The sequence below is a fragment of the Trachurus trachurus genome (assembly GCF_905171665.1).
Source record: "Trachurus trachurus genome assembly, chromosome: 14".
NCBI lineage: Eukaryota > Metazoa > Chordata > Actinopteri > Carangiformes > Carangidae > Trachurus > Trachurus trachurus.
This window is the reverse complement of record NC_139903.1, coordinates 3581888-3597759: the sequence shown is the minus strand read 5'-3', so window position 1 is coordinate 3597759 and position 15872 is coordinate 3581888. Positions and strand designations below refer to the sequence as shown.

Genomic DNA, 15872 nt, shown 5'->3' with positions numbered 1-15872 from the left:
AGAGGCGCCTCTTTGTAGCAGGTCTGAGACAGTATGACGGTTTTCCTGATGTTTGATGTATCCAGACTGCTTCAAGTGTGTTGAATATATATTTTTATATATTTTTTAGTATGGTGTTTTGATGTGTTATTGTTCAGCACATCTAACACTCACTGGATGTATGTCTTATGTATGGCCTATGTCTAAAAATGGTCTTTATTTTTCTATTGTCTCTAAACTCGACAATCATGTGGAAGTGGCATCAGCTGTAGGGTTAGCAATAGCTCGAAACGTTGTCACTATTAAATGATATTTATAGGAGCCCTTGCAGTGTGCGAGCTTTTCTTCATTTTTTTCAGGCTATGTATGCTATGTTATCCCCACAAATGAATCAAGGACTCGCTCCTCAAGCAAACCGCAGGAACTCGCGCTCACGCATCATTGTGCGAAAGCCCTCGTTCATTTTCTCAGCTTGGAAGTTAATTTCACCCATGAGGAGGGTAATAGGGGCTTCATAGCCAAACGTAGTCAAAGGTTAAACTCTCCAGGGAGGGCAACGTTTCTGAATGCCTCTCCTCTCCAGACTTCCTTCAGCTAAGTGATAATAAAGCTTTTTTCTCCTCTGTGGTTCCTTTTAGGGGGGACACTCTCAGCTCCATCCAGCGCAGGCTGCAATAATGACCACTGGCTATACAGACCCAAACCCACTTAAGATTTGTTTTTTTTTCTCCTGCCATTGATTCTTTCTTCCTTTTTTCGAGTCTTAACAGGATCCCAAGAGGTTCGGCAACGGCTAACCCCTCTACAAGACAGGCAGCCGGTGGAGACTTGTATGTCAGCTCATTAAGTCCCAGTTCTTCTCAGTCCTCAGCAGCATGAGAGTTCAAGGTTCATGTTCGATACGCGGCGTGCGCAAAAATTCATCAGATGGATGAGTGTCTGTCCCCGAAGGTGGCAATATCGAACAGCGTCCGTCCGTCCTCACAGTCTCGTCCTGCCCTTCGCGTTGCGCGGCACGTTGGCTAATGTATTCAGCAAGTACAAAGTGAGCAGTGCATTGTAAATACATTTATTCTATCTTTTATTTAAAGCTTCTCTGACAGAGCTTCTTAGTGGCCCCTCTCTATGCCGAGTGGCTAGGGCTTCTGGGTAGGAACAACCTCTTATCTACATAAATAATAGTCTCTCTGAGCACAGCACACTCATTCCAAATGTAACAGTGATTCAGGGCCTTATCCCCATTCACACTATACACACACACACACACACACACACATAGTACAAGCAAGTATAGAAAGTCCATACTCTTTTCTACAACAACCAATTAAAAATAAAATAATCTTGGTCGATAAGATGTTGTTTTTCATATTAATGCATCTAAAGTAGTTACTGCGGTTCCAGAGGGATTCACATTAAGTGGATTTCTTTGAGGCAATATAATATAACTAAGACCGATAGAAGGTCGACACATCTCAGCTCATCTAACAAGAGAAGCTCCTCCATGAGCAGCTGTGGACACTAGTATGAGAGGGCGGCTGAAATTTAGCAGTTGTGCTAAGTCCGGCACATTTACACTGATGCTTAAAGGGATAGTTCAACATTTTGGCAAATTGGCCCATTGCCATAATCCCTATAGTCATAGCAGTAGGTTTGTTACCTTTAATTGTTGGTGCAAGCTATTTTTAGAACGGTGGAGCAGAGCCGTGAGCTGCTCAGAGCTACGCTACGGAGGCTCATGGGATTTCTTGGTTTCCTTCATCAAACTCATCAAATACACAACCCAACAACTCAAAAACGCTGTTGTTGACAAGTTGTGAGCTGCACATTCACCACGCTATGAGATAATAATGGAACATTACGAGACACAACGTTACCAGACAGAGTTGTTTTAGAGGGAAATTCATGCAAAACCGCTGATGCACGTTGCCTTCAGGGACAGTTTTTCAGCAAGCAGACTCTGTATTTACCCTGTATTTACCTCGAAAATGGCTCCGTTTCGTAACGTTCCATTATTATCTCATAGCGTGGTGAATGTGCAGGTCACAACTTGTCCACCACAGCGTTGTGGAGTTGTTGGATTGTGTATTTGATGAGTTTGATGAGGGAAACCAAGAAATCCCATAATGAGCCTCCGTAGTGTAGCTCTGAGCAGCTCACGGCTCTGCTCCTCCGTTCTAAAAATAGCTTGCACCGACAAATAAAGGTAACGAACCTACTGCTATGACTATAGCGATTATGGCAATGGGCCAATTTGCCAAAATGTTGAACTATCCCTTTAATGTGTCAGTGTTGATGAATGTGCACTGTCCCAATTCAATAAATAAAGAAATTAAATTAAATGAAAGAGGAGGACACACTGCAATCTGTTGCCAATGCGCTCGCCATTTTGTGGCTTCCTGTTTGGAAAGTGACAGAAGGATCACCTGGCATCGGCATGGCGATAGCGATGGCGATGGCAGCAGGTATCCATCCCACTGTTGGCTGGTGAATATCACAGTCGCAGTTAAAAAGCTAAACGGATCTCTGGTGTGGCTGTAGTTCAATATCATGTGAAACAACCAACCAAACATTTAAAAACAGACGGGGATAAAAGGAGGGATTGTGTGAAATGTAATGAAGCACCTGGCGACATCTTTCTCCTCTTGCTTGATTTCACTCTCAACACATGACTCGTGTAAAAAAACAAAAAAAAAAAAACTGGTGTGGGTGTTTTTCTTTTTCTTTTTCTTCTTGTATTGCTTTGAGAGTTTTATATTTACTGACCAGAGCCCTTGACACATTAAATTAGATCTAAACTTGCTTTATGGTTATGGTGTATGCCGGGAATTGGACTACCTGCTAGAACTCTTTTAAGAGAGAGAGGTCACACAAGTTTTATTTCTGGGTTTGAGTTTAAGATCCGTGGGTTTGAGAATACAATGCTGCTCAGAGAATAAAATAAATATCACGATCTCTCACATCTGAACTTACAAATGAACAAATAAAAAGGTTGTCTTGAGTTGAGTGAAACTGAGAAAGTGTGAGTGGCAGGTCCAGTTTAGACACACACTGGTGCTTTTTTTTAAAAAGTATCGCTCTTGTTCACACTGTCATGCTGCTTTAGTGTAAAAAGGTTTATGGGATGCTGCTCTGCTACTGCTACACCAGTTTCCCCCCCGACTGAAACCCCGGGCCTGCGGTTCTCTAGTTCCTTCTTTTCTTCTTCCTTCTTAAGAATTTTGTTCTTAATTTGCTCGCCTGGTTAAATAAAGGTTAAATCAAAAAATAAATTCCTCTTCTGCTTCTTCCTCCTCTCACCGACCTATGCATGCTGCCTGCCTGTTTTACCTTTGTCTTTGGACTGAGTCATGTTTCCCTGGACCGGTCACATGATATTTGCCATGATGCAATTCACCGCGAAGGGAAAAGAGCAACAGGATAACGTCGTACAGTCAACGGAAGTCGTACAATCACGTGAGAACAATGTGTGTGTTTGCCCATGATGTAATTTACTTTCACTTCTGCTGTGCTCTAATTTAAAGTACTGCTGCTTGGGGGAGGAAGGTGCTTTTTTTTGTGGGGAGAGTTCAGAAAATTCCTCTCTGAAGTGAGGCTCCAGCATTAGATATGGCTCTCACCTTGACAAAAGTGAGCTGGAAGGAGGAGGGAAACCCCCCCCTTCCCCCTCTAATGAATCATACATATTTCAGATGGTCTGTTTGAGTTTCCCTTTGCTCTCCGAGGTGATTTCACACATCGCTTCTGATAAAGACACAAAGACAACGACGACTCACCACCAACATTTACTACGTTGTTGTTAATTCATAAATGACTGTTAACAGGTTGCCTCGTGTTTCATAAAACATAACAGCGCCGACGAGGCTGACACACACACACACACACACACACACACACACACAATATGCCTTTATGTAATTAACCGACGCCTGATGCTCATCTGCTGATACTTGATCCTCTTTCCGCCTGCACTTATTTCTGTTTAATATTTTACCACCACCATTTACTGCTCCTCCTGAGTGGTGATAATATCATACCCAACCCCCCAACCCCCCAACCCCCCCTCCAGCTTCCACATTACTAGGGTTTCAAAGTTGGAAACTTTCCATGGGAATTTACGGGAATACATGGGAATAAACTGGAATACATCCGAAATTTACAAAATTGAAGGTTGGCCCTTGAAGAGATAGTTCAACGTTTTGTCAAATTGGCCCATTGCCATAATCCCTATAGTCATAGCAGTAGGGTCGTTACCTATAATTGTCGGTGCAAGCTATTTTTAGAACGGCGGAGCAGAGCCGTGAGCTGCTCAGAGCTACGCTACGGAGGCTCATTATGGGATTTCTTGGTTTTCCTCATCAAACTCATCAAATACACAATCCAACAACTCCACAACGCTCTGGTGGACAAGTTGTGACCTGCACATTCACCACACAGAGTTGTTTTAGAGGTAAATACAGAGACTGCTTGATGAAAAACTGTCCCTGAAGGCAACGTGCATCAGCGGTTTTGCATGAATTTCCCTCTAAAACAAAATCTGTTGAAATGTCATGTTTTTAAATTGTATTATTTTGCATGGATGTCTGCTTATGACAAAACAAAATATTTACATGATACCCAATTTCCAGTTAATTCCCATTAATCCCCATAAATTCCCACGGAAAGTTTCCAATTTGGAAAGTGTCTGCCCCTTTGCAACCCTATACCCCTTAGTTACACACACACACACATTTATCCAAACCACATTCACAGATTATTCCGTGAGCAGCTCGTGGGAGGTGGAATTTCTTAATCTATAGAGGAACCTTGCAGACCTCCCTGACCCCCTCTCTCTCTTCACATGACAATAGCAAGTTATGGGCTGTTTTGTGACGTGCCTGAACCCCCCAACACCCCACCCACTCACCCACTCAGCCAGCCCCTCCCTCACCCTGCCACAATCTTCACATATCCACCCACCCCCTCCCCTCCCCTCCCCTCCAGAGTCCCGTCCCCCCACCGAGGTATTTTCCCTCCAGAAAAAGACCAGAGCTTTTTACATGTCGGGGCAGATGGGGCATTTTCAAACCACTCTGTCCCCCGAGCAACTTAAAGTGCAACAACAACATACCACACCCGTTCTCCGGTCTCACTGTGCTAATTATCAGCAGTATTGACCCCCTTCTTCTCCTCCTTCTCCTCCTTCTCCTCCTTCTTCTCCTTCTTCTTTTGGCTTACTGAAGACAGGACAGTTTGCTTGAGGGGAGTTTCATCTATGTAAATATTATCCACAACCTAAATCACTCGGGACTCGGCTCTATTTCAAAGAACATGTACCTGTGGGGAACATACTTAGAGCCTGACTGGAATTAATTATAATCTGTGCTTAAATAGGATGAAAGCTCGACACTAAAGGGCGAGTTACTGTAATACGAATAAGTAAGAACGGCTTTATTACTATTAATGGGAAAGCTGTTGTGATATGAATGACAAATGGGAAATACAACTGATTGATTGATCTTGCAATGCAGCAGTTGAGTAGATTTAGATTGATAACTGTCAGGTATGAATAAAAACAGTTCCTTTCTCTTTAGGAAATCAAAACTCAAATTGCAACTTTCAGGTTTAATCTGGTCTGCAGTAAGTAACCAGTTACATGAAATAGAGTGAAAATCCAAAAGCAGTCGAGTCAGAGAAAGCCCAAAGCCTCTCCAGTTGGTTTCGGACTTCTAGCTTTCATTTACACCTGGGCGTTGCTGTTGAAAGTTTCTGTCATAAATCTTTCAGGGAAGCATAAGCACACCTGTATTTTAGTTAAAAAAAGACAAACTACATCTTTACTGCTGCACTCGACAGTAAAATGATAGTAGCACCTTTTACCCTGATGACAAACAGAAAACCACAATGGCCACAGTTAATAATTTGGAATTAAATAGTTTGTAATTAAAATATTCTCCTTCAGGTTTACATGGAAATAGTACTAATTCCGAATTGAGGTTTACAAGGAAAACTTTATTTAATTCCGCTTAATGTCTGGCGGTCAGGAAGGATTCTGATTGGACGGGGGGGACACGTGTTTACGTATTTAAGTCTACCGGAAGAAAACAAACTCCATTCTCAGTCAGTATGATAATGTTTACATGCACAGCTTAATCCAGCTATGCTCAAAATTCGAATTTGGCGTCTAATCGGACTTCTGTCCTCGTCTCAGTTCACATGCAACTGAGAAAATCAAAAACTGACGGAAACATGGCGATGATGCATCGTTTCAGCGGGTTAATATGGCCCCTTTTCCGGTTGACCCATTAGGTTAACCTTTTTCGGCCTTTTACATGGTCGTTTTTAAAGCTGCAGTGTCATGAGTGAATCATGTCGGAGACCAGGACTTGAGATCCCCTAAGAAAAAAGTTTTTTTTTCCCCAGCATGCTCCCTCAACAGTGGCATCCCCACTGTGCCAAAGAGGGACACCACTCAAAGGAATACTTTTCGAGTTAGTGCTGAAGGCCGCCTTCAGATTTGAGCCTCTCTCTCTCAAAACCACATGAACTTGTCACTACATGTTTAACAGTCCAGTGGCCAGAGCTTAAATATGCACACTAAATTGTTTTAAAGGATTTCAAAGTTTAGCCTTGAAACAGTCCTCTTGTCTACAGCCAGCACTGTTATTAACACTCTATATCCACACACACAAGCATTTAAAGTGGACTAAGAAATTACTGCAGAGCTAAAAATGCCTCATCTGGACTGAAAATACCTCTCTCATCAGATATACTCATTATAACGGCCATATCTGTGAGGACATAACGGTTTTACTAAGGTCCGTGTGACTTAAATTTACCCTCAAATATGTTGTTTCCGTCACCACAACAAGGGCGGCAACAGTTGCCTACATGACGCTCCTCCAAGGAAACTCCGACAGGACTAAAGAGAAGTGTCATTGAAGAAAAGAAACCAAGGAAAGGAGCATATCTGAGGCTTTACAATGCTATTCTCTGTCACTAATGGTGAATGGCTACTGTTCACCTATATACATTTTTCTCTCTCCCCCCCCAACAGACCTCACTTTTGCTGTATTGCCTTATATTTGTGCTGGCAGCTTTCCACTCTAAAGTCACCCTGAAAAGCTTTCCATGGCTTCAAACATCGAAGTCTGAAAAAGTCCCTTTGAAAAACATTCCCCCTTTGATGTGAAGAAAGCTACAGATCAAGCTGGAAACTGACTTCAGCTGCTATCTGCTCTGATGCTATCTGTCATTATGTGGGGGGGGGGGGATAAATATGGATTTCAAATTTTGAAGAAAATGTGACCAAAAAATATATAAAATAAAATAAAACATGAACTCTCTTTTTCTCCTGTGAAGTCAGTGATCCAGAGACAGACCAGACAGCATCTAGTGATGGAGATAAAACCCCCTGGCTGTGTCCTATCAGCCCCCCCACCCCTCTTCTACCCCACCCATCTCCAAAACAATACTCTCCACCAGCCACCAGTCAAGACAAGCAGCCTGTCGCCCCAGTCGCTCTGACAAAGAGCAGCTCCCTGTGAACCAGCGAGAGGTGGCCGCTGACGCAGATGCAACTCCAGAGATAAGAGGCGGAGAGAGAAAACACATTTATTCTGACTTATATCCAGTCCTGAGTGACACCAGACAAGGTGAGTGGAGCCGAGGCCGCTGATAGTTAAGTAAAGTGTCTCAACTCTATAGCCTACCACAAGACGAGCTGTTCACCATCAGCCTTTAGAAATCACACAGCGGGGGGGGGCTAATACTAATACACCGACTCCCAAAAATATAAAAATAGGGCTCCTGGGGGGTCTCCTTTATAAAAAAAATTCCAGGTTGAGCCCTTTAGCGTGATGAATATTCAGCTCCCCCCTATAAAACAAAGCACTGCTCTGCCTCTGCTCTCATAAAAAATGTTTCATTATTCCACGAGAGGAGAAAAGAGTGACAATCTCATTTCCAAATACAAGTCTGAGGCATTTAGACCGCTGTGAGGGGGGGGAATTATCTTGTGACTGGAATGATAAGTTTTTAAACGTACGACAAAGACACAAAACACACACACGGAGAGAGAGAGAGAGAGAGAGAGAGAGAGAGAGAGAGAGAGAGAGAGACAGGCAGACGTGACAAACACAAACACAAACAGAGGCGTGGGTAGGTAGCTACTACATTTAAATCAAAGCCCATATTACAACAAGATGATCTGATAGCAGTGACCACATTTTAACACACACACCCCCAGGCTGCCAGGAGAGGAGAGGAGAGGAGCCGGCTTTGTTTTGGGAGGGAGTTGGCTTTTCTTTCTTTCTTTTTTCTTTCTTTTCTTTTTTTTTTACTAAAAAGTGAGTGCCTGCAGGGCTGGATGAAGGTGAACCCACCTGCCTGCTGCACTCACACTCCCAATCTTTCTTTCTTTCTTTCTTTCTTACACCACAATGGATTCATCCATATTTAATCTAGACAGCTGAGCTAGGGCTCCTAATGGATTCATACAGTAGATGAGGCTCCTCTACCACCATGATAAAGATAAAGTTATTATAGGGAATGTTTGATAAATCATATGACACATGGCTGCGTTGGTATTTAGGGGAATGCCCTCGAAACCAGCAGTCTATACAGTAGGTATTCTCCAAAGTTTCAGGTACAACACGGTCAATGTGCAGGCTACTAGTCCTGTAGAGACTACCTGTATTACGCAGTCATAGAAACACAAAGCGGGAACTTCAGGTGTGCGGTGTTTGAGCCCCGTGGGTTATTTGTATTACGGCTAACCGGCGGCAGCACAGCAGCGACAACTTGTATTTAAACAAAAACACACGACACATGTATGAAAAAAAAAAAAAAAAACAGCACAGCCTCAGTCTAAATATAGCTTTCTACTGTTTCTAATACAACACCGCTTTTTCTTTTTCTTTTTCTTTTTCTTTTCTCTTACCTTGACAAATCGTCCCAGCCAGCAGCAGCAGCAACAGGGAAGCAGCAGCAGCAGCCGAGTCCATGGCGTTTGATAAAGTCGCGTTTATTTCTTTTCTTCAGGAGGAGTAGAGAGGGAAGGTTTGATGGTTAAACCTGCTGCGAGCGAGGAGCTTTCGACAAAAAACGGTGGAGCTCAAGTGAACAAACGCAACAACGCAGCTCCGATAGATAGTGTCAGTCAGTCAGTGGTGTTTGGAGGAGGAGCGGTGGAAAGTCCGAAACATACCCAAGTAGCTACAGCTCCGAATGAGTGACGGAGAGAGGGGAAGAGAGGGAATGAGAGACTGAGAGAGAGAGGGAGAGAGAGAGCACAGGTGACACAGCCCACTGAGGAGGAGGAGGAGGAGGAGGAGGGGCAAGGCACTCCGGGGCTTTTGCGTGCGGTCGGAAATATGGCCACTCCCGTCCACTGACTGCGCCGCGGTGTGAAGGTCAGCAAACTGGGAGCCTGAGCCAACCGAAAGCGAAACTATTATATGGCTGTAAGTCTATATACCTACCTCGGTCTCTCTCGGTGAGATATGAATGATGTCAGTGAGTGAAGTGAAACGTGGGGCTTTGGGGCATGTGTAGCTGTGTAACTCCTGCCAACTGAGCCCACAGTCAGTCAGTCATAACACAGGAGTGGCAGCCTCAGGTAGCTAAGACTTAAAGCAGATGTAAGCGGAATGTTTGTGTTAATATATAAGCTTTATTTCAGACACAGGTCCATATCACAAGTCAAACAATATAAATATTAAATAGTACAAAAAAAATAAATAAAAAGAAAGTACAAAAATACAAAAAGTCTTAAAGCAGATATCAGCTTCACGGCCGTTTCGGCTAATGCTGCGTTCAAGGCAGGCTTTTGAAACCGTAAGTTACAGCTTCAAGTCACAACTACGACTTGGTAGCGTTCCAGGTAACCCGTAGCTCGTGTTTTTACCATCCTGTTGTCTGTGAAAGTTCCCTATAACGGCCACTCGTAACTTCCGACCCGTGAACTCGTACCAGATCGAACTGGTATGACTTCACAGGAAGGAAAAACACAAAGTACGAGTTTCTTTGAACGCACCATGAGTTAGCAGCCCCCGCCCTTGTCAGGCATCAATTGGTCCTCGTGCTACGTCACCACATTCACGCGCATCCCTTGGCTGCACACACAGCCCTTCATGCCGTTCTCTCTCCTCATTGGATAACACTTGTATCCCACAAGGAAAATTTTCTCCTCGGGTTACAGCAGAGCAGAGTGACGGAGAGACTCGTGTTTAGGCTGAAACACTTCATGTAAGTGGTTGCTGACGGAAAATAGGACTATTTAGGACTTATATTAACAAAAACATTCCACTGATATCTGCTTTAAAGTAGAAGTAAGCGATCCAGTGGTTTTGGCTAACTTTCCTGTCAGCCGATGGAGTTAGCAGTCCCCGCCCTCGTCCCTACGTCACCACATTCACGCGCATCCCTTGGCTGCACACACAGAGAGGACTGCCCCTTTATGCCGTTCTCTCTCCTCATTGGATAAAGGTTGTAGGATACAAGGAAAGTTTTCTCCTCGGCTCAGAGCAGAGCAGAGGGACTGACAGACCCGTGTTTCAGACCAAACACTTAAGTGGTTGCTGTCGGAAGATACAACTATTTAAGACTCATATTAACACAAACATTCCGCTTACTTCTGCTTTAAATTACCCCCAATTTCCAGTTAATTCCCATAAATTCCCATAAATTTGTATCTTCCGACAGCAACCACTTAAGTGTTTGGTCTGAAACACTGGTCTCTCCATCGGCTGACAGGAAGTTAGCCAAAACCACCGGATCGCTTAGCTACTTCTTCTTTAAAATAAGACTCGTCACATTAAAAGTAGCTTGTTTTTAGACACGTTTTACTTCTTTCAAGCATATTTTCATTTGAAATAAGTAGAAAAATCTGACATTGGAGCAAGTTTTTCCTCCTTATAAGCACAAAAAACTTGCTTTCACTGGCAGATTTTTCTACTTACCGGTATTTCAAGTGAAAATTAGTTTGAAACAAGTGAAAATTATCTAAAAACAAGTTAATTTTTAGGTGATGAGTCTTATTTTAAGTGAAAAGAGATTAGTTTTGACTAGAAACAAGACATTTTGACAAGAAATAAGACAAATTGATTTTGAGTTTTTGCAGTGTAGCCTATATGTGTGATTTGATGTCAGTGAAGTGAAACGTGGGGCTTTGGGGCATTCACACACAGCGATGTGTATAGCTGTGTAACTCCTGCCAACTGAGCCCACAGCCAGTCATAATAATGACGCACAGGAGTGGCAGCCTCAGGTGAGACTTAATGGAGCCTGTAGGACTGTTAGTAGTAGTCTGAGTCAAGTCAACCTTGAAGAGGAGATTTCAACAATTTCCCCGAACAATCAGTGTCTTTAGATGACAACACTGTGAAGACTAACTGAGCCCCATGACAATTATGAGTCATCATATTTTACAGGTTTAGGCTACTGTAGCTACACAAGAGTGACAAGGGTCATGATGAGGAATAAGAGAGTGACGTGTCATCTAAAACCAAAACCAGCCAACAAACCAACCAACCCTTCAGGGAAATAAAAAACCAAACACTGACTTCCTCAAATGACCGCTCGAGGCTGTGACTCACACACTGAGCTGAGCTCCACTTGTCCCCATAGGCAGCCATGCCGAGACGTGTTCACAAGACAGTTTTGGTCTGTATAGATAATTTACTAGCTACTTCATGAGAACTGTGAATATTTTAGGATTAGCAAAGAGTTGAGAGATGTGCGACAGCAGAGCAGCGCACGCCTATAGATGACATCATGCACTGCAAAAACTCAAAATCTTACCAAGAATATTTGTCTTATTTCTAGTCAAAACAAATCCAATTCTACTTAGAATACGACTCATCACATGTAAAAAGTAGCTTGTTTTTAGACACGTTTTACTTCTTTCAAGCATATTTTCACTTGAAATGAGTAGAAAAATCTGATAGTGAAGCAAGTTTCTTATTACAAGCACAGAAATCTTGCTTTCACTGGCAGATTTTTCTACTTATTTCAATTGAAAAGTGAAAATTATCTGGAAACAAGTTAATTTTTAGGTGATGATTCTCATTTTAAGTGGAAAGAGATTAGTTTTGACTAGAAATGAGACATTTTGACAAGAAATACGACAAATATTTATTGGAAGGATTTTGAGTTTTTGCAGTGTGGTGACTACATCCATCTTTATAGGCTACTTACTGTCCATGATTACAAGCAACCTGTTGCTTACTGTAATGGTAAAGGCAGCTTTTATCACCTTAGATTTTGAGAGTTCCCTTATAGAGTGTACAGAGGTCACCTAAAATATACAAGGCACGAGGTAGCCTATTATTTTTATACTCCAGTTTCTCCTGTCTAACATTTCTACTTCCATTGAAGACTGAACTACTTATTTTTGTTGTCCTAAGTGCAGGTAAACTCAGGTAGACTACTACTATAAAAGCAAGACAAATTTACACTGTCAGACTTGTTTGACTACACACACACATGACTGCAGGGGAAGGATGTCATCACATGTAGTAACAGAGCACACACACACACACACATGACTGAAGCCATTTGACATTAAGGTCAAGCTCATCGTCCTCAAGTTGATGTTCCTGTTTTTGGTGCATGTGACTTATTGTAGTCATTTGAAAACCTACTGTTTCACCATGGGGCGAGGGTTTAGGGTCAATTTATTAAACACATCCGATAACAATAACTTGTTTCGATATAAAAGGAACTAATGTATATGAGCTTCATTACACTGAAAATCTATCTATCTTGAATTACCATTGCTGGTATTTGGTCTTCTACTGTTACCTACTCAGCTATAAAAAAAACTATGTCATGCTCTTTTTTACTTATTACATTTTTATAATTGCTAACATTTCTATTACTATTATTATTTTACTCTCCCTGCTGCTATGGGCATTTTGCACTTTAACTATCTCAAATGGGAAAAACAGCAACCTGTGTCGTTCTATGTCTTGGGCTCCTCCTGTATTTTACTGTGATCTGTATTTTATTGTGTTTTGTATTGTGAGTTTTATGTTGGGACTACAGATGGAAATTAGCCCTAGAGCAGTGGTGTCAAACATGCGGTCCAGGGGCCAAAACCGGCCCGCCAGAGGGTCCAATCCGGCCCGCAGTATGAATTTACCAGATGTAAAAGAAAATTACATAGAAGACAGAAGAGGCGTTATGTTGTTGAAATTGCATGTATTTTTCTTAAGACATTTCAGGTTGGTCATAATATGTTTTGTAATAGGATAGTTCTTTAATGTAAACATCTTAATAGGCCTAATGCACTTCTTTGCACTAAACCAAAGAGAAAAGTTTAGAGTTCTTATTATTTTTAGGATGTTATGCTATTATTTTACCAGTCTGGCCCACTTGGGATCAAATTGCAGTTAATTTGACCCCTGAACTAAAATGAGTTTGACACCTCTGCCCTAGAGGCTAAATCTGGTACAACCATCTCTCTTCATTGTTCTACAACTGACTAATGGTATTGTAGCTTACACTGTCCTGTAATAATAAACCAAACTAAACTAAACTGAACTAAACTATAGATGTCAAATCTCTGGTATTGTGTATGGCTCTTCTAAAGCGGTAACAGCAGTACACATCTGTTACAGGAGTCACATTGTGCTGCTGGGTGAACCTCTGTTTGGCCAGTGCCAGATGTTTCTTATTGAAGAACCCTTTTGATGTCAAATTGGGGGAATACTTCACTGTGAAGGTTGTGACTGTGCCAAAGTTGATCCATCACTTCATTCCAGTTTCTTTTCTTCTTCTTTTTTTTTGCTTTTTCAACAGCTCCAGGTTCAGAAGTGCCTTCCTGTCATCACCATTGCAACCTATTTGATCACTATAGGATGTTGTCCGTCTCACTTCTCCACTACCAACTGAATGCCACCTAATACACTGCAGTTTTCACACCTTTCAAATCAAAGTAAGTGCATGTTCTAGTTATAGATAGATAGAATAGGAGCATGAATGCTTCTGCTTCAGTTCAGGACTATTATGAGTATTACATTTAAAAAAAAAAAAACATGGGAAATGTTCTTTGTGCCTTATGTTGGAGCCTTACATATTCATGTGTCTGGCAGGTGTGAATAGTAAAGAAGGACACTTAAAAGACAAATCTGGCTCCACTACATTTCTATGAAGTGCTCCTGCTATTTTGGTTGAATTCATTTTATTTTATTTTATTTTGAAAGTATGCAAAACCATATGCTCTATTTGTCACCTAAGAAAATAGACACAGTCGACTCCTACACGCTACGTTAGTTATGTTGTTCTTGCTGCATATTTTTAGACTGCTCAGTTTGAACCTGCCAGTGTTGTAACGACGTCTAGATCAGATTGAGACGATGCAGCAGATCCTTCACCAGACAGAGAGAGAGAAAGAAATATGAAAATAAAAATAATCCTTTATATCCCATAGGTTCAAATACAATTAAATGTGAAATAATACCAAAAAAAACTTAAAGCAGAAGTAAGCGATCCGGTCGTTTTGGCTAATGCTGCGTTCCAGGCAGGCTTTTGAAATCGTAAATTACAGCTTCAAGTCACAACTTACGACTTTGTAGCGTTCCAGGCAACCCACTCGTGTTTTTCCGACCTGTTTTACCGGTGAAAGTCACTATAACGGCCACTCGTAACTTCCGACCGGTGAACTCGTACCAGATCGAACTGGTACCACTTCACGGTCGGAAAAATACGAGTTTCCTTGAACGCACCATAACAGTCCTCGTCGCTACGTCACCACATTCACGGCGTTCCTTGGCTGCACACACAGCCCTGCATGCCGTTCTCTCTCCTCATTGGATAAAAACTGTAGGATACGATAAATGTTTTCTCTTCGGCTCAGAGCAGAGCAGAGTGACTGACAGACCCGTGTTTCAGTCCAAACACTCTATGTAAGTGATTGCTGTCGGAAGATATAACTATTTAAGACTTATATTAACACAAATATATCACTCACTTCTGCTTTAAATATTTCTAAAAGAAAAATCAAGCACAACTTTGTTCAGGAGAATCTGTAGTTTGAGTCTGGTGGTGATGAAGTTGTGTACTTTGTCCACCCCTGGTGCCTGGTTTGTATATGCACAGTGTGCTGGCAGTCGGATGGAGGGAAACTCACAGTGAGAACACCCCTCTAACTCTTTTTTTTTTTTTTTTTGCATTTCAAGTGTGCATGTGTGAGTCTCTTTGCCTTCTGTGCTGACAGGAGCTCCTCATACTGATTTAATAAAGGACTACACACACTCCTGTAGTCATTCATGAGGTGTTATATCACTACTTTGAACATATTGGCGGGGGGTTTATCTGAGTCTTATGTGTTTTAGCTCTCCATCAGCCTTTCAAAATGAATGGGTATGATTTGCATAAATGCTGTTTTATCCCATTCACTTATTTAGCAGGCTACCCGTGTTCACTCTTTATCTGTGTCACTCATTGCATGACGTGCAAAATGAGAGGAAACAAACGTGATGAATAATGTGAAATGTTGTGTACCATCAGTAAAGACTGACGAGAATTTCACAAAATTAGCAACCAAACGACAACAGTTACAGTGGCTGTTATAACAGTGCTGTGGAGTTATTGTAGTAAGTAGAGAATACATGATGGCTGAATGATATTTATACCTAAGTGCTGAGTGCCGTCATCCATTTTCAACCCACTTGCCTGATTGCATTAGTTCAATAAGACGTTGAAATTGCAGCTAAAGCTCAGACGGTATAACCTCCTTCTAAGAAATGATGGGAAATTATATGAACTGTATAACTGATGTGGATATTTCCTGGTGAGCTAACCAACCACATTTTTTTTAATATTGTGAATGGAAGTTAGAATTCTTATCAATCCATTAAAATGTCCAAATGATGACTTGTGACTGTGTTTGTCCTGCACTCACACTGCTCTTG

The 15872-nt window shown here is 41.9% G+C and overlaps 1 protein-coding gene across 1 annotated transcript in view; it reads right to left on the bottom strand.

Annotated features, from left to right (window-relative positions):
- The window catches only part of alcama (activated leukocyte cell adhesion molecule a), a 92378-nt gene extending 83376 nt beyond the window's left edge, over window positions 1–9002 (bottom strand). The window contains exon 1 of the mRNA XM_083986984.1: window positions 8897–9002. Coding sequence (XP_083843110.1) covers window positions 8897–8960 — 64 coding nt within the window. The 5' untranslated portion in view covers window positions 8961–9002. The remainder of the gene's footprint in view (window positions 1–8896) is intronic.
- Window positions 9003–15872: the final 6870 nt, after the last annotated feature.